This window comes from Penicillium riverlandense (assembly GCF_028828495.1).
Source record: "Penicillium riverlandense strain IBT 135883 chromosome Unknown utg000001l_segment0_segment0, whole genome shotgun sequence".
Lineage (NCBI taxonomy): Eukaryota > Fungi > Ascomycota > Eurotiomycetes > Eurotiales > Aspergillaceae > Penicillium > Penicillium riverlandense.
The window spans coordinates 4090303-4117683 of record NW_026643194.1 but is presented as its reverse complement, the minus strand read 5'-3'; the positions used below and the strand labels follow the sequence as shown (position 1 = coordinate 4117683).

The following is a 27381-nucleotide window of genomic DNA, read 5'->3' as shown; positions in this document are numbered from 1 at the left end:
TTCGAAGTCGTCATCTCCAATTGCAGCTTGCCAACAGTCCCCCTCGGAACATTCTACTGGATAGTAAGCCCAGCAGGTCCAGTTTTCCAGCTGGCTGAAAATTTGCCCAGTGGAGTTGTGAATCCACCTTCAGCAAATTCCAGGTCTCCAGTTTGGGGGGACAGAGTCCAGCCTGCTCCCCCCGGAGCAGATGGTTGAAGGCCGACAACATACGAAACCAAAGCATCAACTGGACCAGTACTCCATCCGTGCGCATGAGATGGGTAAGAGCCGACTCCGTCATAACCTTCATTTGCAGTATAGAGAAATGATCCATCTTCGTTATAACCCTCGATCATGGAGCTCCCAGTGCCCATTGGGTTTTTCAGATACCATCCCCAGCTGAGACGCATTAAATCCAGGGCACGCTTTGCCTTGCCAGCTTTTAGATGACCCTTGATTTCGTAGCTTTCCACGTATGGAGATATACTACCAGGACATTCAGGGACCCTTGCGCCAATAGGTCCCCAGTTCGCGGTGAGATAATCGCTCGTTTTGGTAAGGTGGGATGAGTTGGCGCCGTTGAAAAATAAAGCCATACTATTTCCATCTTCGGGGAATATTGTATTATCCATCGGATTATTTTTGAAAGCTCTTTTAGTATGCTGCTATTAGATTCCGAGGCTAAAGATCAAAACACGGGAGAACAGAGTGGAACTATGCTTACCCAACTGCAGGATCCCAATTGTAGTTTGCAGAATTAACGACGGCCTTTAGCTTCGATGCCATCTGATCCCATTTGGCTGACAATTGTGGCTGTTTGAGCCATGTTGCAAGGCTGGAGCCAGATCTGAACGTTCCATACATAAGCATGTTCCCGATAGTGCTATACCCTGCTGCAGTGGCGGATCGCCCCCAGCCCGATGCTCCGGTAACATTGAGTAGTCCTGTGTCATCAATTTTGGCAGTTATGAAAGCCATTGCCTGCGTATAATTCGGCCAAATTGATTCGAGATAAGCAAGGTCGTTGCTGTACAAAACATAATCGTGCGTTGCTATCATTGCTGCCATGTGGTAGGTATCAGATCCAAAGAAATTGATTGGTGGACCGACTTCTGGCAACTCTCCTGTACTTGGCTCCTGTCATGGTTGGTGTCTTAGCTTTGCACTTCAACTTGCAGCAAATGTCACAAATTGAAACAGTATTTACCTGGTTGAGGTAAAGTATATTAAGCGCATTCTTGCTAGCTTGGAGGTCGCCAAGTCCAACAAGAGCACTGGGGATAGAAATGCCTAAATCCCCGGCCCAAACAGCTCGGTCCCGTTTGGCTCCGTCCACTAGGACACTGTCACCAGGGCCCAGATTGGCGTCATTAAGCCACCCTTCAGAAGGCGCAGGCCAGACTCGACCAGTATCGGGCGGGATGCTGTTTGTCTGCAATGTATACGCACAAGCGTACCAGATCTGGTTGAGCAAGATGTCGCTGGAATGAAAATAACCTCCATAAGCTCTCAAGTTTGGCCACGATGGCTGAAAATCAAGCTCAACATTGACAGTGTTCAGGGTAACATTAAAAGTGGTGCTATTTGTGAGCGTAAACACGCTGAGATATCGAAAGCCTCCGCGAAGCTTACTCAGAGGCGTAGTATAGCTTCCTTCTTTCCACTGATTGGATGAAACATCAATAAGAAGCGCACCATCAGGGCCAGAGCCACCGTTACTTTCATCCGAGACAAATCCAGTGAAGTTCTTGGCTTCCGTGAAAGCAAGCCCAACGACACCTTGTCCCAATGTCTCAAAGTTGATGGTCACTAAACCCCCAACTTCTTGATCGAAGTCAAAGACAAGTAGAGACCCATTGCCCGCAAGATAGCTAGCACCAGAGTACACTTTCACGAGATCATTATTTGCATTGAGAATCCGTTTGGGGGATACCACGCGAGCCGCGGGTGAGTACATATACTTCTCCCAGGGGCCAGGAAAAGACGCCTCAAGTGGCCCACTGCAGGTGATGTTGCCCCAACATGCTTCGCTCAAATTAGAGAACAACAGAAGTGCAGGTATCAGAATGTCTTTGAAAGAACTGTTGATATGCATTGCTGTTTCTCACAGAATTGGAGTAGCACTACGGTTAAGCAGACTTGCACGAATATTGGAAGGTATTTGTACTTGTTTTGGAAGTTTTAACAAAACCCAAATCCCTTGTTTTGACTCAATGGTCTCGGTGATAAACAACCCGAAGTGCAGCCTTTCCCCGCAAAAAGGTGATCCATGCGCGGGGAAAAGGGGACTCTCAGGCCTTACTGGAAATTAAGCGAGGGGATGTTTCGGAACTTCCCGACAATTCAGAAGGGACAGATGCAAAAAGCGTGTATATGTGTGTGTGTGTTTGGGCGAGAGAGGGAGGATGCCATCATGCTCTGTTGTCGTCCCCATATGGAATGACAAGCGTATATTTGCAAAAGGGAAGCGATTAGATATCTTTCGACATTTCTTTGGGATATTCCACTATGAGAAGCTTGAAATTCAATTCCCACTCAAAACCTCTTCTTAATGTTGACCCTCACGTTCTTGTTTCCAACAACAGTGGCGGTCATTGAGGGCTCTGTGGCCTTTCCTTCCTTCCCTGACGTCTTCCACTCGGCTTCGATATACCCTCCAGATGATAGCGGCATCTTACCCTTCGCCCACTCAAGACCAAGTCCCTCGGCAATGTCCCAAGCAGGATCAAAAACCCACTCGTATTTTCCAATGGCATTGTTCCATTCCGATCGAACGCCCAGAATGTAATTACTGAATACGTATGTGGCTGCTCCTCCCCAAGGGTGACCTAGGCTCGTGAAAATGCCAATCCCTGGACTGCCATCCTGATAGAGGTACTCCCAAGGCGCGCCGGTAAAATACTCATTTTGAGTAACCATCTTGGGCCAAAAGACTTCAGACAAATTTCGAATCGCTGGTAAAACTGCCTCTGCGGACACATTGTATTGTAGATGAGCGATGAAAAGCGACTCAAATAAAAAGCCTTGGGTGTTTGGCGACAATTGCGTACTGGAAGCATCGCTTGCGGCCGAATTGTCCTTGTAACCGATTTTTAGAAACACATCAGACAGGCGAGCGATACTGCTAGCAATACGTGAGGGAGACGCAATGCCAGCCCGAATCGTGAACGCAGTTGCAAGTATAGCACTATCGCTGGGCTGAGTGAGTGACAAGCTGTAGGCACCTAAATCGTCATTCCACAGGAGAGTATTGATGGCATTCCCTAGTCGAGCTGCCATCTTGTTCCAGGACAACGCAGTTTGTGGTTCGTTCAAAACGGTGGCAACATTAACCAATTGGTTGAGGGTAACGAGAAATAGGGCGGTTGGTGCTGTCGCATTTTGGGTGCCCTGCGCCGTGAACCAGGACGCATCAGGGCTGGCCATAAGCCCAGAGGCTGGGTCATAGTAGCGATCAACCAGAGTCTGAACTAACAATTTTATTCCGTCCCAATGTTTGCTCAGACGTGCCTTGTCGTCAGAAAATGCAAAGTAGTCCGTGAGCACCAGGAGAAAAAAGAATTGGTAATCTGTTTCTCCAAACTCGGATGGATAATAAACCTCGCGATACTGCTTGCCAGCTCCCATGTAAGCCTGAATGGGTACAAGACCATGTGCAGGGCCAGGTGGATATTGCCAGTCGAATTCAAAGTCGATCATGTTCTGGATGTAGTCGAAGCGGCCGCTACTGCTTGCAATTATACGCGCAGTATGAGCGAAGTCGCCGATCCAAATTTCTCGATCTCGCTTGGCACCATCAAGACAAACTGAATATTTGTTGCTTGCGATCGCGAACTCCTCTAGAATGTCGTTTGATGTCAAAGAGTTTGTGTAGATCACACTTCCATTTTGTGCAGTCACCTTGACATCCTTGAAATGCGCCTTTTGGTTCTGGTAGGGCCCAAAGCCAAATGTACCATCAGTCAGACTCCCTGACCCCCAGGCTCCATTCACATAACTGGTAAAAGGTTCATTCTCAATAAAGGCGATCTCTTGGCCGTCCACAGAGATCGCGTATCCCGTGGAATTGATGACAGTGCGAATGGAGTACCAAATGCCATCCTCAATTGTTACGTTAGAGATTGAATAGGTCTGCGGGGGTGCTGAAGGTAAAATGGCTTGGTTTATGATACTAAACCCGTAGCCTGCAATCAAGCTGTTTTGTGGGAGTGCAGTAATATTGGAACTGATCAATCCCGGCCGGTTGGAGGTTAACACAAAGTAAGGACCGTAGCCACCGTTTGCACCGCCAGCGACTCTCCATCCTGTACCTCCAGTATATATCTTGGTAGAGAAATCCAGTGTGTAATTCCCGAAACCATTGCCCAGTGCGGAAACAGCGGGATATTGGCCTCGGATGAGGGTGCCTTGATCAGATACTTCCCAGGTAGAGGGCTGTGAGCCAGCATCCACGCAGGCTGCCTGCACGACACGTGCACCCAAGTTCCATACATCTTGATACATATCCTCAGAGGTAGAGAAGCTCCCCGGCAGATATTCGGGATCTTTGATGTCTACCGAAGGTTGAACTCCAATTTTGCTGATTGTGAGAGAAGTATCCCCTAGAAGGGTGATAGATTGCCATCGAAAACCACCTTGAATAAAGAATGACTGGACTTTTCCGGATTCGGTGATATTGAAAGTTTCAATGCGGAAAGAATTCATCAGCCCATTGACATACAGCCTATAGCAACTATTAATCTCCATTTCGAAAATATTGACGGACAGGGGGTTATAATACCAAGGACCATCACTTTGGGGCAATTCAAGACCATCGTATGGTTCAGAATATTTTAACTGAACCTGGACAGCTGAGCTAGGGGTTTGAACTTCCACAAAAGGGAAACCACCAACTTCGGAGCCGTAGTCGAGGGTAAGCACAGGATTGTTTTCATCCAATGTGATAAGGCTTTCTGTGTAGGCTTCAAATCCATCAATTGCCGTTGTAGAACCAAGATGGAAAGATTTTGGCGAGAAGGATTGAACGGTCTTCGCCGCAGACAATAATGGCAAGACAAATGTCGTTAGCAATAACATGGCGCTTATTCAAATTTTGACAACCAAGGCATTCAAATGTGCATCTCTTGAGGGTAGAAGGAGGAAAGATGGAGTCCTGTCGATCGCGCCTCAGCTACGATTATATGTCAAACCAAGTTTTGTTGACATGCACAACGCCGGACCTAATTAACCCGAGCAGTCGCAACGTTGCATCTACAACAATTTACTTTCCGAAAAAGAAGTTCCACTAGGTATAGAGAAAAGCTTAGAATAAACCTTATGCTGTTTTCAGCAACATCTTACTAAAGACAATCTATTAATTTGGGGAACGAGAAGGATCGTGACAGAAGGCTCGTCAATTTCGCTTGGCTTACCGAAGAGAACCTAATAATTCGGAGAAAGGAGAAAGAGAAAATAGAACGCTTGTCTTTTTCGAATTAATATTACATCTAAACGACATAGGTCTTGATCATTTCGTGAAGGCCAAATCAAAACAGGGACCCATGCTTTCACGACTGGTGACTACCCTGTCAACTTCAGGGCGGGAAATCTCGCGTCGAATTCTGCTTGCCAACTCTTCTTGGTCTTCAAGTGTTGTGACAGTTCCACGTCGCGGCATAGCAGTTGTTCCTTCCTGTTCAGTCTCACTTCCCAGAGTCTCTGGTCTAGTTGTCTCTCTTTCCAGCTGACGTTCCTCTTGCTCCGCGATTGCTGCCTCGACTCGCTCGTGTAATTGTTTCTCATCCACTTCCTGCTTAATTGAAGCGTAATGTGCACGCCTATACACACCGATAGTGCTGAGAACAAGTGCGACAACCTCATAGGCAAACATCACGGGGAGTGCGTAGCCGAGCTGCGGGTTGCAGCCACCGGACCAGATGTCAATGAGAACCTGGAAGACGCTATGCGCAGGCAAGGCATAGCCCCATTTGTAAAAGCCAGGCGACAATTCAAATGGGAGAAGAATCGAAGTTACATTTAGTATAATCCAAGTTATCAGTGCCATTGGCACAAACGGAGGAGAGACCCAGATACTGAAAACATCGAGAACCAAAAAGTTCAAATGTGCGAAGAGCCACAATGCCATCCAGTTGAGCACGAACTGACTGCCGTTTACGTGCCAGCCATATCGGAAAGCCCAGATTGCGCCTGTAGTACACAGGGAACCCAAGAACGTATAGACACCCGACAGGATTTGGCGAACGATTGCAATTCGACGAGGGTTCACAGCCGTATAGAGTCGAAACTGCTGATAGAGACCGTTGATGGAACCCAAGAAAAAAAATTCTTGGATGAGTATCAATATGATCACCAGTGTGTTGTAGATAAGTCGTGATCCTTGTGTAGTCGGTTGTATGTTGATCGAAGACAAGGTCCACGGATTGGAAAAGACAGCAATGGCAGCAGGATCGGAGCTGTTCAGGGCCTGGATGATCCGTTTCCCGCCACCTTGAATGTAAGCAGTTCTCGCGGCTTGGGCGAGAGATTGTAGGCTCTCATAAACAGCGGAGTCAGCCACAGTCGGGTAACGCGCCTGATTCCAGACCAATGAGAGAACGTCGCTTTGATTGTACGCAGTAGCAGCCGAACCACCTCCAAGTGCGGCTGTTAGCCGATCGGAGGCATTGGACACAACGTAAAATGCTGCCCAGTATTTGATGTCGCAGACTGCGTGTTCGATCTTGGCAGTCTGCGGGTAATCTTGCGTGGGTCGCTCGATCAATGACGGGAAACCCGGGCTTTTGAGTTGCTGGTTCGCAGCACGAACTGCGCTGCCGACCGCGCCGCCATCGTAGTCGACAAAGAGAACATTGATGTTATGAACATGTGTGGTCTGCTGGAAAAGAGATCCGAATAGATAGCAAAAAAGCCCAAGGAAAAGAAATTGCAGCAAGAGACCGTTGATGGCAGCCGCTTTGAGAACCGACATTCGAAGCGGCCGAACCGAGGGATGATGAATGCTAGGCCGGGGCTGACGCGCCTTGGGATAGAATTGCATGGAAGGCATGTTGAGCGCAGCCGACTTTGAACAGTGTCATCTGCAGGGCGATAGGGAAAATGTCGTGAGAAAGTGATGGTGGACCGGAGTTGAGTTGAGTCATTGAATCATAAGCTTTGGTCAGAAAATAAAGTTGAGATCGGAGGACTCGCCTGGCCCGGCTAATACTTACGGTCGCGACCTATTTGTTGATCCTCCCCGCTGGAATCTGCATTCCCCCTTCTTAAGAACACGATGACGGTGGAATTGCGATTGAAATTACTTACGCTTTTTCTTGTATCGTTTAACGTTCATCTTCACTAGCTATCTCATCGCACGAAACAGTCGACCATACCAGCCTACGACGCAATCGAATATGGGTCGGGAAAGCGGTGCTACGTCCCACACTTGGGGCCTGGTGGCCCCATCTACATCTTAGCTTCCGACCACCCCGGTTTTTAGCTCCGTCGATCGGTCGCCTTGACATTGACGTACGCTTTCTGTCTGCTTTTGAATGTTTAATTCACTATGCGCCCACCCGGTTTCTGCCGGGGGCCGTAGACCTCAAGGTGAATAGGATGGTTTCTCAGGAATAAATATTACATTCGAGCGAGCATCGGACTCGGAACCAATTAGTGGCTCTGATTCTGTATACACTGCTCTGAAATATGGAATGAAGAACGGTGGTATATTAATTCAATGAGTGAAAACCGTGAGAAAATATAGTGATATATTAAGCACAATAACTGCTGGCGCAGTCTTTCCATTTACCGACACAGTCGCACGTGGTTCGGAAATAGCATGCATAGAGGATAAGGTTATTCGCCTTTCTCAAGCGCTTCCCGTCTTCCAGTGCTCTTTGGGTCCAAATACGGCCTTTCTCCAAGACCGACAGCGCGGTGACCAGTCCGTGGACCGATCTCTTCATAGTCCCAGGTCGCTGCGTGATATACTGACCGATTATCCCAGATAGCTATTACATATGTCAGATATAGGTACTCCGCAAAATGAAGTATAAGATGACATACCGAGATCATTGGGATTTTGCCAACGATAGCGCACTTGCAGATCATGATTCTCAACAATCAAGTTTACAAACCAGTCGAGGAGATGTCTGCTCTCTTCCTCGGTCACTTCGTTGATCTTTTCAACATGGCTGCCCACGGCGAAGACACTTTTCCATCCTGTGACAGGGTTGGTGCGGATTACTGGGTGTTCAGCGCGTAGTTCATCTCCGACATTCTCAGGGGCGCCGCGAGGTTGGCTATAAATATCGAAGCCGCTCTCTTTAGCTGCCTGGTTGAAACGAGGCTGTGCATACGTAGCAGTCAACCCTTCTAGAAATTTCTGGTATGGCCGCGAAAGGCGGTCGTATACCTCGTAGCCAGAAGCCCACAGAGTATCTGGACTAATGCATGAGCTCTGCAAATCTGATGAGAAAGATGTCTTATGCTTACCACCACCAGTCTTAGGGAGCTCTGTCAAACGCAAAATTGTGTAGTCGCTTGGAATGGGCTCAAAAGTGATGTCGCTATGCCATTCCCTTCTGGCGGTTTGTTTGCGAGTATTACGGTATGAGTACAACTTCTGCCGCAACTGTGAGCTGATCACGCTGATTTCGTCATCCTTGACGCTGTGATCTCGGCCTGAATTTGCAACGGGGTGAATATGTAGCCCCGAAGTTCGCGGTTTACCCGAAAGCTCTCCAAGACGCTGAGCCAATTCTTTCTGCAGGTCGTCGTCGAGACCATCTTGCTTTCGGAAGAATACAACTCCTCGCTGGGACACTTGAAATATATCCATTAGCAGGGAAGCATTATGAGAGATTAGCACCGACCGGTAATTGCAAGGTCTCGAAGCAGTTCATCGGAGTTCGGAGCACGCAGGAAGTCCTTTAGGTTTGCGTTGGGAAACTCGCGTCCAATGATTGGTGTGACATCGAATGACTCAAAGGCATCCAGAGCACCATTCAGTTTTAAAGGCACACGCTCGGTTCCTTTCAAAGGGGGCTGCTTGCCTTCTACAGTATGGACTGCAGGTACAGCGGGCTCGGTGATAGAGGGAGCCATAATTATGAAGAGGAATGTACTTGTCGAGAATTTAGAATCTCGAAACTGAGGAAAGGTCAGGAGAACAGGAGGATAGATGTTCATTTTATACTCTTATTTCACGAAGTATTACCTGAAGTTCGATGCCGATATCCGACGTTGCAACCCCGCTTTGGATAAGTGTATACAGATCTCGCAAATTTCCGCCCAAAGCACACCTTTCGAGGTCATTGTTGTGGTTGGGTGATGATTTTTCTGGGTACTTTGTGAAAGTGGCTGTTATTCGCAATCAACCCCGAAAATAATGAAATATCTGCTAATGAAAGGTCCAGATGTAATCCATTGACTTTCAGTGGTACGGGAGTGATGGCACGATACAGACTAGAAGTTGCGCGACGCTGCACTATCACAAATTGGGCATTTGTATAAATGTGACCATTGAATTTATCTGCGCTAAGCACTCTGCTTCCCTTGTTGATGCCATTGACTAGCGGAAGAGGGGGCTTCGCTCTCCGCAGCACGGTATACTTGGCAGCACAGAGTTGCTACAGTCTACAACGCTTCAACCTCCTCAGGATGAGCTGGTCAAGATGGTAGTAGCGTCAGGCTTGACTTTGCTAGACATGATAGATCATTTGTGAGCTTGCCGATACTTTTCACTTTCAGAGCGCTAGGTCAACACGTTGACAGGCTGGAGTACACTAAGATTAGAGACTTAACAACTGCTAGGAAAGTGGGTGACAACACAATTGAAGAGGGCCCCGTTGGTCTAAATTCAGACTTCGACCTCGGTGCATTAATTGATGAAGTTGCGACGGTTCTTTTCGCTGGTCGAAGCTCTGGATCTTTCACCTCCTTTGCTGATACGTCTATCATCCCTGCCGTCCCTAAAACAGGCCATGGGCGCCCTAGCAGTTCTGATGGACTTTCAATGGTCATCCAAATTGAGCAATGCCTTTCCTGGAAGGTCCGATCTATGGCTGGTGCTTGGAAGACAATCCTGATCAATCTTCTTGGCAACGCAATCAAATGGACCAAGGCTGGCCTTATTGAAGTGACATTATCAAAAGCGAGACCCGAAGCTCAGTCCAGCTCTTCATTTGCCCACTTATGTGTCAGGGACACTGGCAGAGGAATCTCGACGGACTATCTTAAGAACATGCCCTTTTCTCCATTCGCCAAGGAAGATTCATCATCGGAAGGTGTTGGTCTTGGTCTTTGCATTGTCCGGAATCTGGTGAAATCCCTTGACGGGTCTACCAACGTCAGAAGTGAGATAGGTGTGGGAACGAGAGTCGACATAGACATACCTTTGAAGTCTCTCAACACACCTCAATACGCTCAATTACCGGATCCGCATACATCGATTTGAATGGCACAGAGAGCACCAATACCGATCCGAGCACATCTGGTTGGCTTCAACGCCTCTCCAAATTTGAAGGAAACCCCGACCGGCATCTTGAGCGTTGACGCAAAGCGGAAACTCCCGATTCAGAGCGCTCTTCATGAAGTGTTTCAAAACCAATTAGGATGGCGGATTTGTTTAGGCAAACACCCTGAAGAAGGCTATGGCGAAGTCGCCATCGTTGAGGAGGCCAATCTCAACTCCCTGTTGAAAGATGGACAACTGCCTACAACAGATTACAAACACAGGTTCAAATTCTTCACTGTCCTCAGCGGAAAGACATCGTCTCTTTCCGACTGCCTCCCTGCAAATATCATTCGCGTTTTACATCCGTACATCCAACAATATCCCGTCGAATGGTCTCGTTTACTAACTGCTAGGACAGATTTGGACCGAAGACTCTCCATGACGCCGCTCAAAGGCTCACGAATATCTACGAGCCGCCGCCTCAGCCTGATGCCATAGACTCAGCACAAATATCTTCCTTTTCAACAAGTCATCCACAAACGTTACTCCTATCGGCACAGCAAGGCCCTACGAGCAATTCGGAAACCTCTCCCTACGGATCCCCGCTTACCGCTGCCAATTCTTCCGGACGATCTGAGTCCACCGTCCACCAAACCGAGTCCCAACAAAAATCTGTGCGTGTCCTCATTGTGGATGATAATGATATCAAGCTCAAGGTGAGTTCAAGTCCCAAATATCTACTGAAATCGTTGCGCAAGCCGAATCCTGTGTCACCTTTATTGTCTAGCTCACTGCTGCGCAACTAGATCATGTCTACATTCATGCGCAAACTTGGCTGCCATTATGAGGCGGTCTTGAACGGATTGATAGCTGTTGAAAAATATGGTCATGCCAATGGACAATTCGGTTTTGTTTTGATGGGTAAGTTTACAACATGCTCTGGAAGTCTTCCAACGTGGATACCTTATTGGCAGTATCAGATATATCAATACCCGTGATGGATGGGTTTACTGCAACTACAAAGATACGCGGATATGAGAGAGCTAAAGGTCTTAATCCGTCCTGTGTCTTGGCTATAACGGCAGTTGCTTCGAATGCCACCCAAGAGGCTGCCTTGAAGGCAGGGGTAAATGATTACATAGTCAAGCCGTTATCCCTCGGTACGCTCCGTCAGCTAATGCATATATTGTGAAATAGAAGAAGCTCAATATGAATAATAAATTAATTGTCTCAATTTCCTGCAGCTCAGGCTTAATATAACTAAAATTTCAGTATATATTAGTACTGTTTAGATCATATCTGGCCTGTTTATAAGATTTGAGAGTTCCGAGGTGTCGGGGCTCAGATACATACATGGCACCTGGTAGCAATGTATCTTTTTTGGAAACATGGTAAAATATTATTTGATTTCTATCAAGTCTGTCTATATTATTCTATAAATTATGTTGTACTTGTTGAAATATCCAGGTGTAGAAAATTATAATACATTTACTATGGTGTTAACCATGCCAATCTGTCTAGACAACTCCTCCGTATATAACCAGCCTCATCCCGTCATTATCCTGGAGGATGTCAAATATTTCTATCGGCCGATACATGATGCCATAGTCTCCTTTTGGTGCCGTTGTGGAGCAGCGCTATGTCCTTTGTTGGTTCGTGATAGGGAGTCGGTTTTTCGCCATCGCTTTATGATTACACGCAATACTAACACAACCTCCCTCGGGCCCACCTATTATTCGTAGTGATTTCTGTTCACTTTTTTTCAAATGGTATCATCGCCTTTTTTGCCTTTTCGAAAAGCGTTGTGCCTAGACCTGTTGGCTCCCTTTCCGTTTTCGCATAACGCAATTTGGGCTACAGACGACGTAAGAAGCACCGACCACATGGCAGTCTGATTGTTGCACGCAACTGCCGAGTGGACCTGGCTATGCGTTGGTCTGACGCAGCTGCAAGGTTAAATAACCAAAATGCAATGGCCTTTTGGGAGTCAATAAATATTTCACCCACCACCTCGGGATAGTGAGCTCTTTCAGCCGCACAGACAATGTCCAACACAATAGACACGGCCAAATTGGCCCTGATACCACAGGGAGCAGCCTATGGCCTCCTCATTGGGCTTGGAGTTCTTTTCTGCGGCGTTATTCTCGTTGCTATTCGAGTACAGAAGGCTTATCTGTCAGAGGATTCCGGGAAGAGTGAGATGTTTATGGTTGCAAATCGATCTGTCGGTACGGGCTTGACAGCTTCTGCCGTGTTCTCGTCATGGATGTGGATCAATGAAACGGTGTTGGCGGCCGCAATGACGTATCGTTATGGATTGGCGCTTCCTCTGGTATCCAAAACATTGTTATTTATGTCCTCGCAATGACTAACACGAAGACAGTGGTGGGGATCTGGTCTCTGTTTCCAAATTGTACTAATGGCTGCTCTGGGCGTCATGGCGAAAATTCGAGTTCCCTACGCGCATACATCACTTGAAATTGTTCGAATGCGATATGGTCGGATTGCCCATCTAACGTTTATCGGACTCAATCTGGTGAACAATGTCTTTGGATGCGCCTCAATGATCATGACGGGCTCCCAGCTTATCTATGGCGTTTCTGGGATGAACTTTGTCGCAGCAACTATTCTCATTCCACTTGGAGGTAAGCTTGTACAATCCCGCTTTTACCTGGGGCACGGTCTGAGACTTCATAGTCGTACTCTATACAGCAGTGGGTGGTCTCAAAGCCACATTTCTGACCGATTTCTTACATACTGCAATTGCTTTGATTCTCATTATCTATTTCACTCTTGCCGTCTTAACCAACTCGAAAGTTGGAGGACTGAGTGGCCTTTACGACAAGGTGGTAGCTACAGCAAACGATAATTATGTTTCCGGGAACTACGAAGGATCGCTTCTCACTTTTAAGTCAAAGGGTGCCATCATCTGGGGGTTGATCCTGAAATTCGGGAACCTGGCCCTCGTCGTTATGGTGAGTTTCTTGAATCAAAATATGCTCACAGTCACAGCTAACGAATCCCAAATAGGATACCGCGTTCTGGCAGAAATCATTTGCAACAGAAGTTCGAGCCACGGTTCCCGGCTACATAATTGCTGCACTAGCGGTGTTCGGGATACCATGGGGACTAGGAACCGTCATTGGATTGGCGACTCGAGCGATCCACAATACGCCAATATTCCCTACCTACCCCGGTCCGCTTACTGACACCGAGGTTAATATGGGCATGGTCATGCCATATACTCTGAAGGCTCTTATCGGAGATAGAGGAATTATCGGATTCTTTTTCCTTCTTTTCATGGCTCTTACCAGCACGGTTTCCTCGTCTTTGATTGCCGTCAGCAGCATTCTCTCCTACGATGTCTACAAAACATACCTCAACCCACAAGTGACAGACAAAAGGCTCGTCCGAGTGAGTCACTTGACAGTCGTTATTCATGGTGTGTTTATCACTGGCATTTCAATTGCTATGAATTACGGAGGCGCCAACATGACTTGGATCAACTACTTGCGCCCTGTTATCTCATGCCCTGGTATCATCCCGCTAGTGCTCACCTTGTTTTGGTCACGTCAAACTCGCTTGGCTGCAATTGTTGCTCCTGTCCTCGGATTCTTCACAGGCCTCGCCGTCTGGCTTGCAACTGCCAAGTCAATGTATGGTGCCATCAATATCGATACCACCTCAAACGAGTATCCGGCGCTCTATGCAGCCATCGCATCGTTCTTCTCGCCCGGCCTATATTCGGTCGTGCTGTCGCTTTACAAACCTCATAAATTTGATTGGCGCGAGTTTTTGCGCATTGAACTGGCGGACGAAGCTCACCTTCATGCCGGATCATACACGAGCACTCTCAATGAATCTAGCGAGCAAGAGCAGTCTTCGTCAGAAGCTGGCTCTATGAAGCCATTGCCTGCTAGCAAGCAGTCAGAACCTACAAACACCATTGACCTTGAGGACACTGGTGCACTCAGAGAGAAGAGCCCTGTGTCGGCTACTTTAGCAGTTCCAGCTAGCCTCGATGATATCCAGCATCCATTTGACAAAGAAACTTTGAAGGAGCTGTATCGATGGCTAAAGATTGCCTCGATACTCTTTATTATTGTTGTTTTAGTCACATTTGTCGCCTGGCCCCTTCCACTATACCGCGACTACATATTTACGAAGCCATTTTTCTCTGGCTGGACGACAGTAGCCATTATTTGGCAGTTTGGTGCATTTGGAGCTGTCGTGGTCTTCCCTCTTTACGATGGAAGACATGCAATTGCAAGAGGAGTTAGAGGTGTCTCGAAATCTTCTCTGGAGTACTTCAATCGAGGCAAGCTGCCTTAACTTTTCTGGTGTGCATCAGGATGTCTCTTTCCAAATATATAGCCGGTCCTTAGGTTGGGGAGTGCGATTGTTTTGAACGCGTTACTGCATGTAAACCCTCCCGGAATCGGCCTCAAATTCCCCCGAGAATCTCGGCCTCCAGAAATAAAACCGGTCATTCTCGGGAATCACAACTCAGAATCCACGACGAGTCTGAAAACCCTGCTCTTCTTTGCTATTTGGGATTTCTGATAATATCATGGAGTCTGGAAATAAGAAGCTCCATATTGCAAGCTTGGGAAGCTCATTTGCCGCTGGACCCGGCATCCTTCCCCAAATCGGACCACATGCTGCCATGCGGTCAGGGCAGAATTACGCTCATCTCTTAGCGCAGCAGCTGAACGCCGAGCTCACCGACCTTTCTGTTTCTGGCGCAACCCTTCTCAACATCACAGTGGATCAACAAACTGCCCCGTTATCTAAACAAACCTTCCCGACCCAACTCTCCAATCTGCCCGAAGATGTGGATTTTATAACCGTTACCGCCGGTGGAAACGACATCAACTACATCGGTGGCATGCTTTACGACGCCTGGGCTGCAACTATACCGGGCGCAATTACAAGTGCCCTCATCGGAGGTTTAAGGGCCTTGAGATCAGCTGTTTCTTCTCAGTCATCAGTACAAACGTCTGACCCGTTGTCTCCAAGTGAATTAGCTGAAAGACTAGGAGAAGTTCTCGATGAAATACACAAACGAGCCCCCAAAGCTCGCATTTTTCTTGTCGAATACCTCGCTGTCCTTGGACCTGACACACGCCCTAGTCAGGATATTGCCTTCGATCAAGAGAGGCTGGAATATCATCGCCAAATCGCGTCTAAACTACAAAATGCCTACTTCATTGCAGCGAAAAGTAGGGGTGACTGGTGCGAGAGGGTACCAGTCCACGAACTAAGTTTGGGACACGCACTTGGTAGCAAAGAACCCTGGGTTGGAGGGTTTGATCTTTCATCGGTGATTCGACGTGGACCCATCCTTCACCCGAATCTCGACGGAATGAAGGCAGTAGCAGATATTCTACTTGCAAGGGTCCAAAAGGGTGTATCGTAGAGTTCATTGTCTGTTAACTACTCATATACATCCATGGCCGTGACGGCTTGGATTAAATCAACTTCCGGGATAGGGTGACGCCGACCTTTACGTACGAAGATTAGCTTACTAACTTGCAACGAGTCGAATTGAGATGTATTAAAGCTCTAAATATGCAACTCAGTGACAAAATAATCAAGACTTTTCCTGTGGATGGCGCATGGTATCCTAAATCCCATATACTTGTCAGGACCCCAATTCTATACATTCTAGTCATTGCCACACAACAAGAAGAAAACATGCCCTCCTCAGAACTCTTCTTCCCGAGGTCCTTGTACTACAAAACCACCCTCCATAGGAATGACACCAGCCTCAACGATGGGACCATGGTATACCTTCCTGCCATAAACCGCATACCACAGCAGACCGAGGATGACTTCTCCAGAGAACACAACTATTGACCAATTCATGTTCTGAGGTGTCACAGGCAAACCCATCGGAAAGAAAGAGAAGAAGATAGCGATGGTCAAGAAACAAATCGAGGCGATGTTGATGGCAATGCCGAACGGACCGAGGGTCCAGGGACCATATGGAATATGCTCTCCCTTAATTTTCTTCAAGAACATTAGAACGATTGCAATTTCGTAAGATAAGAAAAGGCCCGCTGTCGTCAACGAGATAATAGCATTGAAGGCAGCCGTAGATCCCACGTTGATTATGCAGATGCAGCCTGTGAGCGTCGCACAGAGAATGACCGAGCGGAAAGGAATGGCATGGTCGTAGCTGAGCTGTAGACATAATATTGAAATTAGCCCTTGTTTCTATGAGTAGTTGGGAAGGTTTTTCGTACGTGAGACAGAAAGGTTGAAAATGGTAGCCCCTTGTCTCTGGCAAATGCCCAGGTGAGACGCGAAGCAGAAGCCAGGAATCCAAAAGACGCACAGATGACTAGTGCAGTGGGAATGGCAGCCATTACTGACGCTCCGGCGTGGGACTGAGTGGCGTTGAAGAAGACTTCAATGAAGCCATAACCTGTTGTGCTGCTCATGGCCTTGTCGACATCGCCGATGCAGAAAAGAAAGGCGAGTACGATGGCAAATCCGAGTGATCCATTCAGCAAGATTGTGCCGATCATACACCAAGGAACGATGGTTGAGGCGTTGACGACTTCCTCAGCTGGGGGATGTTAGTTGAAGTGCTTGAAGTATAATGGATGGATGCTTACCCATATGGCAGGGGCCATCATAACCTGCGAACAGTTTGTTAGATAGGACTGTGACTGAGGCAAAAGGGGGCCACCGTACCAATGAATGGGAGGTTAGTTCCCATGAGTCCAATAAGCCATGTCAGACCTGCACTACTCCACCCGGAGGAATTCTCGAAGGTGGCGAAGACGTACTTTGCGTCTTTCTTTGGTGCGAGGTAGACAAGAGGGATCAAGACAGCAAAAAATCCCATAATGTGAAGGATCAAAATCAAGCCCTCCACCTTAGGCAAGAGCTTTGCTCCGACTGAATTTACCAGAACGCAAACAACCAACGCAGCAAACATGAGCAAAGTCCCATGCCACTGTTGATATACATAATCAGAATAGTTCAGAACCAGAAGACCCTGGGTGACTGTTGCACCGAAGTATACACCTGCGGCAGTGTTGGCCCACCATCCGATTACGTCCAGCCATCCTGTCACCCAGCTCAGGAACACCGCCTGACCTTTGGGAGCTAGCATTGCCACCCAATGATATTGTCCGGAGGAAGTAGGAGCCCTGTGTCCCGTTAGCATTTGGTCCTTTTTGTCAGGTATGGCTTAGTACATCGAGGCCATCTCAGCGAGCGAGGCCGCGGTGACCAGCGCACCTATCCAGCAGAATATGAATCCATATACCAGGGTCGCCGGGCCGCCGTCAATCATTGCGATCGCATTAGCACTATAAAGGCGTCAGTTCCTAAGCGATGATCATTGAACGCTGCAACCCACAAGAGTACTGCCTCCCAGGTGCACATCATAGTGGTAGTGAAACCCAACATGGACAAGAAACCAAAGTTTCTCTACTCTTTTTAGTTAAATCCCGGTGTGTCTTTCGCCAGTGAACTGTACCTCGAACTGTTGCTTCTTGCCATGCCTTGCCAGATCCTCATCATCACGGTTCTTCTGTGACCGGGAGCCCAGCTCCTGGATCTCCAACTCTCCATGTTTGAAAGGCATATTGAGATTTCTGTGAAAAAGATACGATTAAGGAAAGAATAGAGAAAGGACAAGGATTAATCGTTTGGGGGGTATAGGTTGTTGCAAAGGACAAATGGAGCCGTTGTAAAAGGAAAAACAAAGCAACCCTTCCTTCGGGAGTCGACAACCTAATTGACAGTCATCTTAGTCCGTGGCGCCAGATTCGCCTCTGGCTAATCTATCTACGTTGTTGGGGCTATTCTGCGCTAATGCTTTGGCTCGACAGGGATCCCTGGGGTTGTTACATCGTACGTCCACGTATTACTTACAAGCCACAGATTGCAGCGCGGGCCGCTCCTAATGGAGACTGGAATGGTTACCAAGACCACGGATCCTTTTGAGGGCATTTTGCCCTGTCGCTGAAAACCCCCTGAGATCGATTTTGCTCTGAGTATCATTCTAAGGATTCCCTGACACCACAGCTCTACCTCGGTCAACCAACATGGGCTCTGAGATCAATTGGTCACTGCGTCCCAGTTATTCATCAGAGCAACTGGGCCGTTACTTCGACCGGATTGAACTTCCTCAAAAGTATCGGAAATCACCAGTAGTCAAGGCTGGGTCCGGAGTCGACAATGAGTCCGCTCTGGAGTTCCTGGGAGCACTACAGCGTTTCCAACTGGCAGCGGTGCCATTTGAAAACCTCAACCTTCACTATTCAGTTCACCGCAGCATTTCCCTAGATGCTCAAAAGATCTTCGAGAAGATCGTAGATACCAAGTCCGCTCGAGGTGGTTACTGCATGGAGAATAGCACCCTCTTTGGGACTGTTCTGCGCAGCCTTGGATACAATATCACCTCCGTGGGAGGACGCGTCAACGAAGCCGCACAACCCATGTCGGCTTCCAAAAATTGGAAGGGCCCCAAATACGACGGGTGGTATGATCCTTGATCCTTCAGTTTGATTGGTTTGTCCAGACGCTGATTAAAATTTAGGAACCATATGGTCAACCTTGTTACTATTGGGGAGCAAAAATACCTGGTCGACGTTGGATTTGGTTCCAATGGCCCGCACCAGCCCGTTCGGCTGGCGCAGAATTTGGAATTCCACAACGTAGGCGACCAGTTCGGGCGACTACTCTATTCTCCGATTCCCCAGCATACTAGCAAGGGCCAAGCTCTTTGGCAGTACGAGATTCGTAACGGGGACGGAGCATGGATTCCCGCCTACTGCTTTACGGAGACGGAGTTTCTTCCGGAGGATTTCACAATCATCAACTACTTCATGAGCACCAGCCGGGAGAGCTGGTTTACTTTTCATGTAGTCTGCGTCCGAATGCTCCTGGACGACGATGGCCAGATCGTGGGTGATCTGACACTGTTCAATGATGTGCTGAAGCGTCGCCTGGGAGCGACGTCTGAGGTTGTGCAATCCTTCAGCTCCGACGAGGAACGCGTGGTGGCGCTAGAGAAGTATTTTAGGATTCCCATCTCGTTGACGGACAGAGAGAGTATCCGCCATACCATTTCAGAGATTCTATAGGCTCAGTCTAGACTGCAGTTCACCGGGATCATCCGCACTATATTATTATTGTTTGTTGGCACCATCTCGCCCTAAAATCAAACCCCTTGCTAATCCGACAAGGATGTTGAGCTGATGCAGTAACAATGGTATTACCCGCTCCCTAAGTAGTCTAGTCCTCACCAGCGCGAGAGTTTACGCCGGACAGGGGGCGGGTATTATTGCAGTTATAACCAACCATGACTGATTGATTGGGATCCACATGACTAAAAGCTTGACCAAATGCGACCTTGATCCGACAGACTCGCACCGAAATTTACTGATGCGCGATATCTGGGCTTAGTGTCCAGCCACGTAGGATTTGGATCTTCCGGGCCATCGGACCGGATCGTTACAACGAACTACTCGAACCCCCTAATTCCAAACAGCTAGTGTATCATGTCTATTGCTTGAATTGTCGGTGGAACCGTCTTCATTAACTTCCAGAAATCCATATCGATACGGCCAATCGTGCAAACGATGCAACAATCCTTCAACAGTAATTGATGTGGGGTCGCGCAATATGAGCCAAAGGCTGCACCGTGCAGGTAGTTTTCCTGTAATTTATACGTTGGAAGGATTTTATCCTAGCAAGACGCGCATGGGGTCCTGCAGCGTCCCAAAAGTGGGAGAGGATTTAAAGTTTCCGTTGGTGGCCGACGGGCCATCGCACGCTCTCGCGAGCTTCCAGCAAACCATTGGATATCGGTGGTATGGTGACCCACATCCTGATATGTTTCAGTAAAAGGTCATACATAGTAGTCGGTGCAAACCTTTTCATTCTTTCCATAGGTAACTTAAGGACACCACGATCACGCCTAACCGGCTCAACCATTTTGCGCACATCTTTCAAAGCATGGGTGGGAACTCCACAGGAGCACCAACGGTGCCCGATCAGGCAGACGGGATTGCCATTGCGACACTCTATCTCATGGTAATGATGGTCGTTTCTGTGCTGATACGGCTCGCGTTTCGATTCTACATGCTTCGATCGTTGCGATGGGATGATGGGACTGTTTCCCTTTCACTGGTAGGTCTTCGTTTTGGTTTGACACCCTCAACCTCGAAAGAATTAACACCAGACGGGCAGGTCTTCGCTATAGTCCAATCTGGAGTCATTTACGCAGGGACAAAGCAAGGCCTTGGGAAGCCTCAAACAATATTGAATGTGGACCAAGTGAGCGCAGTGGAAAAGGTAAATTGTTCTTCCAGAGCGCATTCAATCATCACTAAAACCTCCTAGGATATCTACGTATCTAACCTCTTCTACGTCCTTGCTCTGGGCCTCGCAAAAATCTCAGTTTTGCAATTCCTCGGCAAAATATGTGTCAACAAATTGCACAAACGGATCTGTTTTTGGTCATCAATATTAATTATAGCTTGGATGATCTCGGCGTTTTTTACCCTGGCCTTCCAGTGTGGAGTGCCCAACCCTTGGATGATTGAGAGCGCTCATTGTATTAATATTGTGAGTTTTACTTTCCACAAAATCTCTACAAATCCGGGTTTGTACTAATATCCATATAAATAGTTCGATTTCTGGGCTGCCATATCCCCCATCGACATCCTAACTGAGTTAATTATTTGCGTCCTCCCCATCTACGTTGTCAAGCCTGTTCAGGTCGTTATTGCAAAGAAAATGACCGTCGTGAGCGCCTTCGTGTTCCGCTTCTTGTATGTATTGTTCCTGGTCACCACCTCTTGCTCAGTCAACTGATCTCCTAGTCTTATTATCACAACCATCGTACGCGTTGTCTATATGAAAAGTGCGACACCATCCGCCGACATCGGTCTATATTCCTTTGAAGTCACCATCCTCACCCAATGCAACCTCTGCGTCAGTCTTATGACTGCTTGCATTCCCTGTCTGAAGCCATTCCTCGATGCCTTCGACAGTGGAATGCTCAAGGTGTCGATGCTGAAACACGCCACCGGGAGTAACAGCAACTCATATAGCCATTCATATGCGTTGGGAAGTATGAGTCGAGGAGTGAAAGAGTCTGCGACGCGGTCTCGTTATATGGAGGATGAACAGATTCTGGGAACCGCGGCTGCCGCTTTTGCTGTTACGACTCCTGGGAAGCCATTGGGTGGAAACAATCCTCTGACAATTCATAGGACAGATGAGTGGACCGTGCAGTCTGAGTGTGGTAAAACCCCGTCGGTTGATGAGAATGTGGCGTCGTCGGACGGGAGTGGAAGCCGACATGCTCCTAATGCATTGTGATGAGCTTCTGGTTATTACAGATGTACTATTTAATGACGGTCAAGTGTATTTTTGGCACATCTCTGAAAAATGTACGACTAGGTTATGAAGCTTCACAGAATTTTCTTCAAGCTATTCAGTATTCTTCGGTGACTTGCCACATAGTGTGAACACCCTTTCGTTTTAATAGCAAGAATCGAGTTCAATTCAATCAAGTTTTGAGGGGACTAAATGATGCCACAGTTCTGTATGTATATTTTTGCTGTTTAACACAGTGGATCGAATTGATAAACATAAAATCGGCTCTGCGGTATCCTATGCCTTTCAACGATAACGAGGCTCACCTCGCCCTGTGCAATCTAAGCGAGAACCCCGGCCCCCTGATGCTCAGAAAGCTGCCTGATCACTTCTTCCATTCTGACATACGGCTTAAAGTTCAAAAACTTATCGCTGCAATGTATTGTCGAGAGCTTGGCCTGCGAGTCGAGCGAGTCCTTTTGAACAAACGATGCGTGCGGTCGGCGTATATTATCCCACACTTTCAGTAGACTTGGGATTCTATCGCGGCTAGAAATATCTGTAAGAATGACGCTGAGACCCTCCACATCTTCAAGGGCTTGGTTCGTTGCCTGTGCCTGATACGGTGCCATGGCGTGCGCAGCATCGCCAATTAGCATGGTCCGGCCCTTGACGTACGTAGGCAGAGGCTCTTGATCGATCACAGGGAAGAGTTCTATCAGATCGGAGCGACTGAATGCACAGCTAATTTTAGCTTCACGAAACGTAGGAGTGCGAGACATAGAGCTGGTCACTCACCTAAATAGCTCTAGCAGCCAGTTGGGGAACCCATGAAACTCCTCCACCATATCCTTTGCGATAGCTTGGGTGCTGCCAGGTGATTTAAGATGGGCTAAAGCCTTAGGGCTTGTATCAGGGACACCGCAGACGAAATTCATCAGCTCAAGCTCACGGCATGGATAAATGACCATGTTGCGGTTGCCCTCATCGCCCGCAGCGATGATGACTACGAAGTTACCCTCGTCGAAGGTGAGCATTTCTGGCATTTTGCCATCCTCGTTTCTGAGGACATCCATGGGGAGAACAAAGCGGTACACGCTGAGCCCGCACGAAGCAGGCTCTGGGTGCGAAGGCGGAATAACCACTTCACGGACTTTGGAATGGATGCCATCGGCGCCTGCGGGAGAAGAAAGCTAATTGAATCGTTGCCACATAGCTGAATTCATTCGACTTACCAATGATCAGATCAACTTCGATGGAAGACCTGTCTGCAAACTTCACAATACCAGCCTCTGGGTCAATTTCCACAATGTGGCTGTCGTAAACTACCTGGATAGGCTCCCCTTCTTCATCCTCGCCGATTACTCTGCGCAACAATGCGTCCTTTAAATCCTGTCGATGCACAAACCAGAACCCAGTCTCTCCATCTGATGGGAAGGCCACTTTGCCCTTGCTCATCGGCTCTTCCCGAATGTTGTATGTTCGATACCCAGCACCTATCACCCCGCGGACCTCGTCTCTAGTGATACCCAGCTGCTGCACGATGGAGGTGCCATTCGTTTGAAGCCCAAGCGCCGCAGAAGATTCTTTCCAATCTGCACCACGGAGCTCGTAGACAGTAATGATAAACTGGGGGTGTTTTCGGAGAAAGGCAGCAGCTGCAAGGCCAGCAATTCCACTGCCTATGACAGCAACGCGGAGTTTGGGAGGGCATGTTGAGTCGACAGTCATTCTAATGATCGCGGGTTTAGAAGTGGGAAGGACCAGGGAATAGGTTCCGTCAGTTGGATTGAGAGGGAGCTGAAAAGATTATGTCTCATCACTGCGGGGCATTCTTTTCAGGGATTGGAGGCTCAACCGCATACAGTAGTGTTGCTACATAAACCTCGGCGGGTGTTCCGGCTAACCCAGGTACCATTAGTATTTATAAGAAAAATAATATATTTAGTAAGGTTAAATTAATAAATTTCACTCAACATAAAGTATAGGAAAGATTTTAAGATAGTTGATAAATGGTGCATATAATGGCATGACAGAAAACGCTAATGGTAAGACATCGTAATAGCTTGAAGGTCCCATTGTTCGAAGGTAGTTGATCGAATTATCATTTTTACAACTGGAATATGCAGACCGGTAAATTGGCACTGTAAATGGCTGCTACTGATGCTCTTAAAGGGCCGCATCTCATCTCCTCCCATAGTTCCCTGTGGCCGCCTCTTCACTTGCTTCATACCAATATTCAGCACCCAGCTTAGTGCTGTGGCATTCGTAGCCATGTTGTTGATATTATGGTTGAGCTAAACATCAGCGAGAGTTATCATCCTTACACACGATTAAAGCGACGCCGAAAATATCTTCTTCTACAGCCGACTTGATCTCCGGTCTAATTCTCCTTGGGCTGCTGCCGATCTGCCTCAAGGCGCTGTCTTTTTATCCCCTGCCAGTTTAAGAGACTTGACGAGATTTCCATTCTGTATAGACGCTACCAAAAGGAAACTAAACCAAACCAAGCAAAGAAGGGATAAAGTTCGCGTCAGCAGGGGCCGGACATTCATGAGACTTCAGAGATATCATGGCCTATTGAATTGCTCACAAGAACGCGCGCAGCCCTCCATCTTAATTTGCCTGAGATTTCAAAAAGTCAATAATAGCCGGAACATCTTCGATCACCGACGGGCACACAGGAGTCCAGCCCAACCGCTCTCGCGTCTTTGTGCTCGAGGCCTCGTTATCGGCTGTGATACCAAAATGAAACCAGCCGAAATGATCTTCCATTTCCTCCGATGCGATGCTGACAACGGGAATATTCAGCTGCTTCCCAACCTCAGTCGCGATGTCCTTCAGCGGCACACCCTCTTCGGCCACCGCATGGAAGATGGAACCGGGCTTTGCTTTCTCCACCGCCAGCCGGTACACTTTAGCAGCGTCGTCGCGGTGGCAGGCGCACCAGCGGTTATGGCCTTCGGCGACATACGCCGAAACACCCTTATTCAGCGCGACGCTGACAAGCGGACCCATGAACCCCGAAACTCCAGGGCCGTGAGTCGTGGGGGGAGGCGTACGACGCTGGTGCGCACGCCTTTTTTGGCGAAGTCGAGACAGACTGGTTCCGAGGCACCGCGGGCTGCGGCCATCGAGTTGGTCATGTCGGCCTCGTGGTCCTCGTCTCCCAGCTTGCCGTGTGCCAGCATCATGGTGCCCGAGGTGACGACCAAGGCGCGGTCGCCGTCGGCGGCAGCCAAGACGGAGCCCATCGCAGTGATGGCAGCCCGGTCTGTGGCGCAGGAGCCCGCGAAATCCGCGAAGTTGTGGATGAAGGCTAGGTGGATGACGGCGTCACATTCAGAGGCACCCTTCTTAAGGACTTGTAGGTCCTCGATGTTACCACGTAGGACCTCGGCGCCTTGGCCCTTTAACTGCTCGACTCCCTTGTCGCTGCGAGCTAGGCCGAGGACTTCATGTCCTCCGGAGAGCAGTTCTTTGACGACGGCTGAACCGACGAAGCCGGTGGAACCTGTGACGAAGACACGCATAGCGGAAGCCGACAATGGTTATGGGCGAGCCGAGAGGGAAATGGGTTTCCGTTCAATTCCAGGGTTCTGCTTGAGTTTGGAATGAGTGGTTCTGTTCCTCCTCTCTCAGCAGTGGACCTGCTCTCGCTTTATATACTTCGTCTCTTACGGTAGTCACGGACTTTACGGAAACTTCATGTGCGACTTCATATCGAGCCTGGAGGATTGATCCAACAGGTCTGCTCCGTTAGAATATAACCTCGCAAACGACCTTCCAACGACGTGTATAGAGCCAATTTCGTCCAATCATAGGATTCTAAACCCGAGCAGAGGCAGGTGTGGGTCAGCGGAACTCGGGTCAAAGCGTTGATGGGACACAGGCCGGAGATTGGGCACGGAGATAGGGCAGCTCAGCTGCCGCCGTTATTGTCTGTCAATTCTCAGGCGGCCCATCCAGATATCCAAAACTGCCAACGAGCAGTCTGTCTCTTTACTCACTGCTCACGTGAATTGAGTACTGACGGTCAGTCCTCTTACGTCTGGTAGCCCTGGCGGTCCGTCGTCGTGCAAATCAAATCAATCATGAACGCGGATGTCCGAGCAGTTGAAAAGAAGCGCGACTGTAGACGCAAATCGCGCTTTGGCTGTCGAAACTGCAAACTGAGGAAATTGAAGGTAACATAAACCATTCCCCGCACCCCATTCCTGACCGTCTGGCTGAATGAAGTAAATATTTACTTTCAGTGTGACGAGACGAGGCCCCGTTGCGTGAGATGTCGTACTTACGGCGTCCTGTGCAACTTCGGGGTTAATGTACCCGATCTTCAGCCACTCTCCGAGGAAAGAGTGAAGCAGGCAATAGGAAAGCTCCGTGGATTGCCATCGCCGCGGTCAACTATCAGCAACGCCATATGGGCAGATGACGGATCAACATTTTTCATGCTAGATCTGCATGATCAGGCACTTTTCAACCGGTTTCGATACCGGACTCTATACTCTCTCGGTGGCTCCGCAATGGTTGATATCTATGAAAACTGTATGCTACAGGTCGCTTTCACCGTGAGTCCAATATGCCCGGAGATGATGTCTGCTTGAGGATGCACTCAAGGCAACTTCTGAACCGTACTGACACTTGTGTTTTAGTGCCCATTCTTGATGCATGGTACGCTGGCGGTGGCAGCTGTCCACGATCGCTATCTTGCCATTATCCCGACCCATCGTCGTCGCTCTTTACGGGAATCACATCACTGGTCTCAAAGTACAATTTTGTTCAAGAAGTGGTTGAGCCAACCTATCAAGGAAGAGCACAAAGATCCTCTCTGGGCCACCGCTGGATCTCTTGGTGTCTTGACCTTCTCGTCCATCAACGCTTGTTCTCCAGGCGAGGCATGGCCTCTCGGGTCACCCGACTCTTCCGATCTAGAGTGGCTAAGGCTAGCAAATGGCAAGATAGCGCTGTGGCGTCTAGCGGATCCTTTGCGGCCGAACAGTGTATTTCGTACTATGTCTGAGACCTTCGCAAGTATGCACCAATCCTTGCCTGCAAAAGGCACCGATGGTATATCAGCCGAATTAGTACAACTATGTGGACTTGACGAGTCGTCAACTCCAGAAAAAAACCCTTACTTCACGGTTGTACATGGTCTCTCTCAGCTATTCGGGCTACCAGAAGGCAAGGCCTCGCTAGGCAGAGTCATGATGGTCTCAAGCCACATGAATAATGGGTTTGCAACCTGCTTAGAGAAGAAAGACCCGGTAGCGCTTCTGTTATTATGCTTGTGGTATACCATAGCTCGTGAAAGTAAATGGTGGGTCGACTTTCGCGCTAGATATGAACTGCCGGCGATTTGCACCTACTTGCAGCGATATCATACTAACAACAGTGCCATCCAGAAACTTATACCCTGGGAAAAATTAATGGCCTCCAGGACCTAGGTATGCGGAACAGCTATTTTCCAAGATCAACTTAACTACACCAGAAGTCTTGGGAAAAAGCAAATAAAAATGGACAGAAGAGGGAGAATACCTTGTGCCCAGCCGATTGAATTAGTCTGTTTCGGACAGAAATGCAAAGCGCCAGAACAAGAACATTGCAGATCTGAT

General features: G+C 48.3%; 12 protein-coding genes across 12 annotated transcripts; 5 read left to right on the top strand and 7 right to left on the bottom strand.

The window, feature by feature from the left end:
• Nucleotides 1–53: 53 nt before the first annotated feature.
• Nucleotides 54–2077, bottom strand: N7474_001667 (uncharacterized protein; the record flags this gene model as incomplete). Its single annotated transcript, XM_057193082.1, has 3 exons — nucleotides 54–633; nucleotides 707–1119; nucleotides 1190–2077. The coding sequence occupies 3 exons, from the start codon at nucleotides 2075–2077 to the stop codon at nucleotides 54–56; spliced, it is 1881 nt and encodes a 626-aa protein (XP_057058035.1).
• Nucleotides 2078–2517: 440 nt separating this feature from the next.
• On the bottom strand, nucleotides 2518–5058 carry N7474_001666 (putative alpha-L-rhamnosidase C; the record flags this gene model as incomplete). The annotated part of the gene is made up of 1 exon (XM_057193081.1): nucleotides 2518–5058. The coding sequence occupies one exon, from the start codon at nucleotides 5056–5058 to the stop codon at nucleotides 2518–2520; it is 2541 nt and encodes an 846-aa protein (XP_057058034.1).
• Nucleotides 5059–5488: 430 nt separating this feature from the next.
• Nucleotides 5489–7027, bottom strand: N7474_001665 (SNG1 family protein; the record flags this gene model as incomplete). Its single annotated transcript, XM_057193080.1, has 1 exon — nucleotides 5489–7027. One exon carries the CDS (start codon nucleotides 7025–7027, stop codon nucleotides 5489–5491), a length of 1539 nt encoding a protein of 512 aa, XP_057058033.1.
• A 788-nt stretch (nucleotides 7028–7815) lies between these two features.
• On the bottom strand, nucleotides 7816–9066 carry N7474_001664 (TauD/TfdA dioxygenase family protein; the record flags this gene model as incomplete). Its single annotated transcript, XM_057193079.1, has 3 exons — nucleotides 7816–7970; nucleotides 8026–8784; nucleotides 8835–9066. The coding sequence occupies 3 exons, from the start codon at nucleotides 9064–9066 to the stop codon at nucleotides 7816–7818; spliced, it is 1146 nt and encodes a 381-aa protein (XP_057058032.1).
• Nucleotides 9067–9522: 456 nt separating this feature from the next.
• N7474_001663 (sensor histidine kinase) lies at nucleotides 9523–11223 on the top strand (the record flags this gene model as incomplete). Its single annotated transcript, XM_057193078.1, has 5 exons — nucleotides 9523–9567; nucleotides 9621–9682; nucleotides 9775–10309; nucleotides 10427–10782; nucleotides 10836–11223. 5 exons carry the CDS (start codon nucleotides 9523–9525, stop codon nucleotides 11221–11223), a joined length of 1386 nt encoding a protein of 461 aa, XP_057058031.1.
• A 1238-nt stretch (nucleotides 11224–12461) lies between these two features.
• N7474_001662 (sodium:solute symporter family protein) lies at nucleotides 12462–14749 on the top strand (the record flags this gene model as incomplete). The annotated part of the gene is made up of 4 exons (XM_057193077.1): nucleotides 12462–12749; nucleotides 12801–13062; nucleotides 13115–13392; nucleotides 13448–14749. The coding sequence occupies 4 exons, from the start codon at nucleotides 12462–12464 to the stop codon at nucleotides 14747–14749; spliced, it is 2130 nt and encodes a 709-aa protein (XP_057058030.1).
• A 238-nt stretch (nucleotides 14750–14987) lies between these two features.
• On the top strand, nucleotides 14988–15836 carry N7474_001661 (SGNH/GDSL hydrolase family protein; the record flags this gene model as incomplete). The annotated part of the gene is made up of 1 exon (XM_057193076.1): nucleotides 14988–15836. One exon carries the CDS (start codon nucleotides 14988–14990, stop codon nucleotides 15834–15836), a length of 849 nt encoding a protein of 282 aa, XP_057058029.1.
• Nucleotides 15837–16123: 287 nt separating this feature from the next.
• Nucleotides 16124–18020, bottom strand: N7474_001660 (Amino acid/polyamine transporter I; the record flags this gene model as incomplete). Its single annotated transcript, XM_057193075.1, has 7 exons — nucleotides 16124–16603; nucleotides 16666–16991; nucleotides 17041–17064; nucleotides 17120–17580; nucleotides 17629–17742; nucleotides 17793–17863; nucleotides 17913–18020. 7 exons carry the CDS (start codon nucleotides 18018–18020, stop codon nucleotides 16124–16126), a joined length of 1584 nt encoding a protein of 527 aa, XP_057058028.1.
• Nucleotides 18021–18483: 463 nt separating this feature from the next.
• N7474_001659 (arylamine N-acetyltransferase family protein) lies at nucleotides 18484–19524 on the top strand (the record flags this gene model as incomplete). Its single annotated transcript, XM_057193074.1, has 2 exons — nucleotides 18484–18920; nucleotides 18978–19524. The coding sequence occupies 2 exons, from the start codon at nucleotides 18484–18486 to the stop codon at nucleotides 19522–19524; spliced, it is 984 nt and encodes a 327-aa protein (XP_057058027.1).
• A 1777-nt stretch (nucleotides 19525–21301) lies between these two features.
• On the top strand, nucleotides 21302–21769 carry N7474_001658 (uncharacterized protein; the record flags this gene model as incomplete). Its single annotated transcript, XM_057193073.1, has 1 exon — nucleotides 21302–21769. The coding sequence occupies one exon, from the start codon at nucleotides 21302–21304 to the stop codon at nucleotides 21767–21769; it is 468 nt and encodes a 155-aa protein (XP_057058026.1).
• A 338-nt stretch (nucleotides 21770–22107) lies between these two features.
• On the bottom strand, nucleotides 22108–23497 carry N7474_001657 (FAD-dependent oxidoreductase; the record flags this gene model as incomplete). Its single annotated transcript, XM_057193072.1, has 3 exons — nucleotides 22108–22498; nucleotides 22565–22943; nucleotides 23002–23497. The coding sequence occupies 3 exons, from the start codon at nucleotides 23495–23497 to the stop codon at nucleotides 22108–22110; spliced, it is 1266 nt and encodes a 421-aa protein (XP_057058025.1).
• Nucleotides 23498–24382: 885 nt separating this feature from the next.
• N7474_001656 (SDR family oxidoreductase) lies at nucleotides 24383–25299 on the bottom strand (the record flags this gene model as incomplete). Its single annotated transcript, XM_057193071.1, has 2 exons — nucleotides 24383–24751; nucleotides 24829–25299. 2 exons carry the CDS (start codon nucleotides 25297–25299, stop codon nucleotides 24383–24385), a joined length of 840 nt encoding a protein of 279 aa, XP_057058024.1.
• Between the last annotated feature and the right edge of the window lie 2082 nt (nucleotides 25300–27381).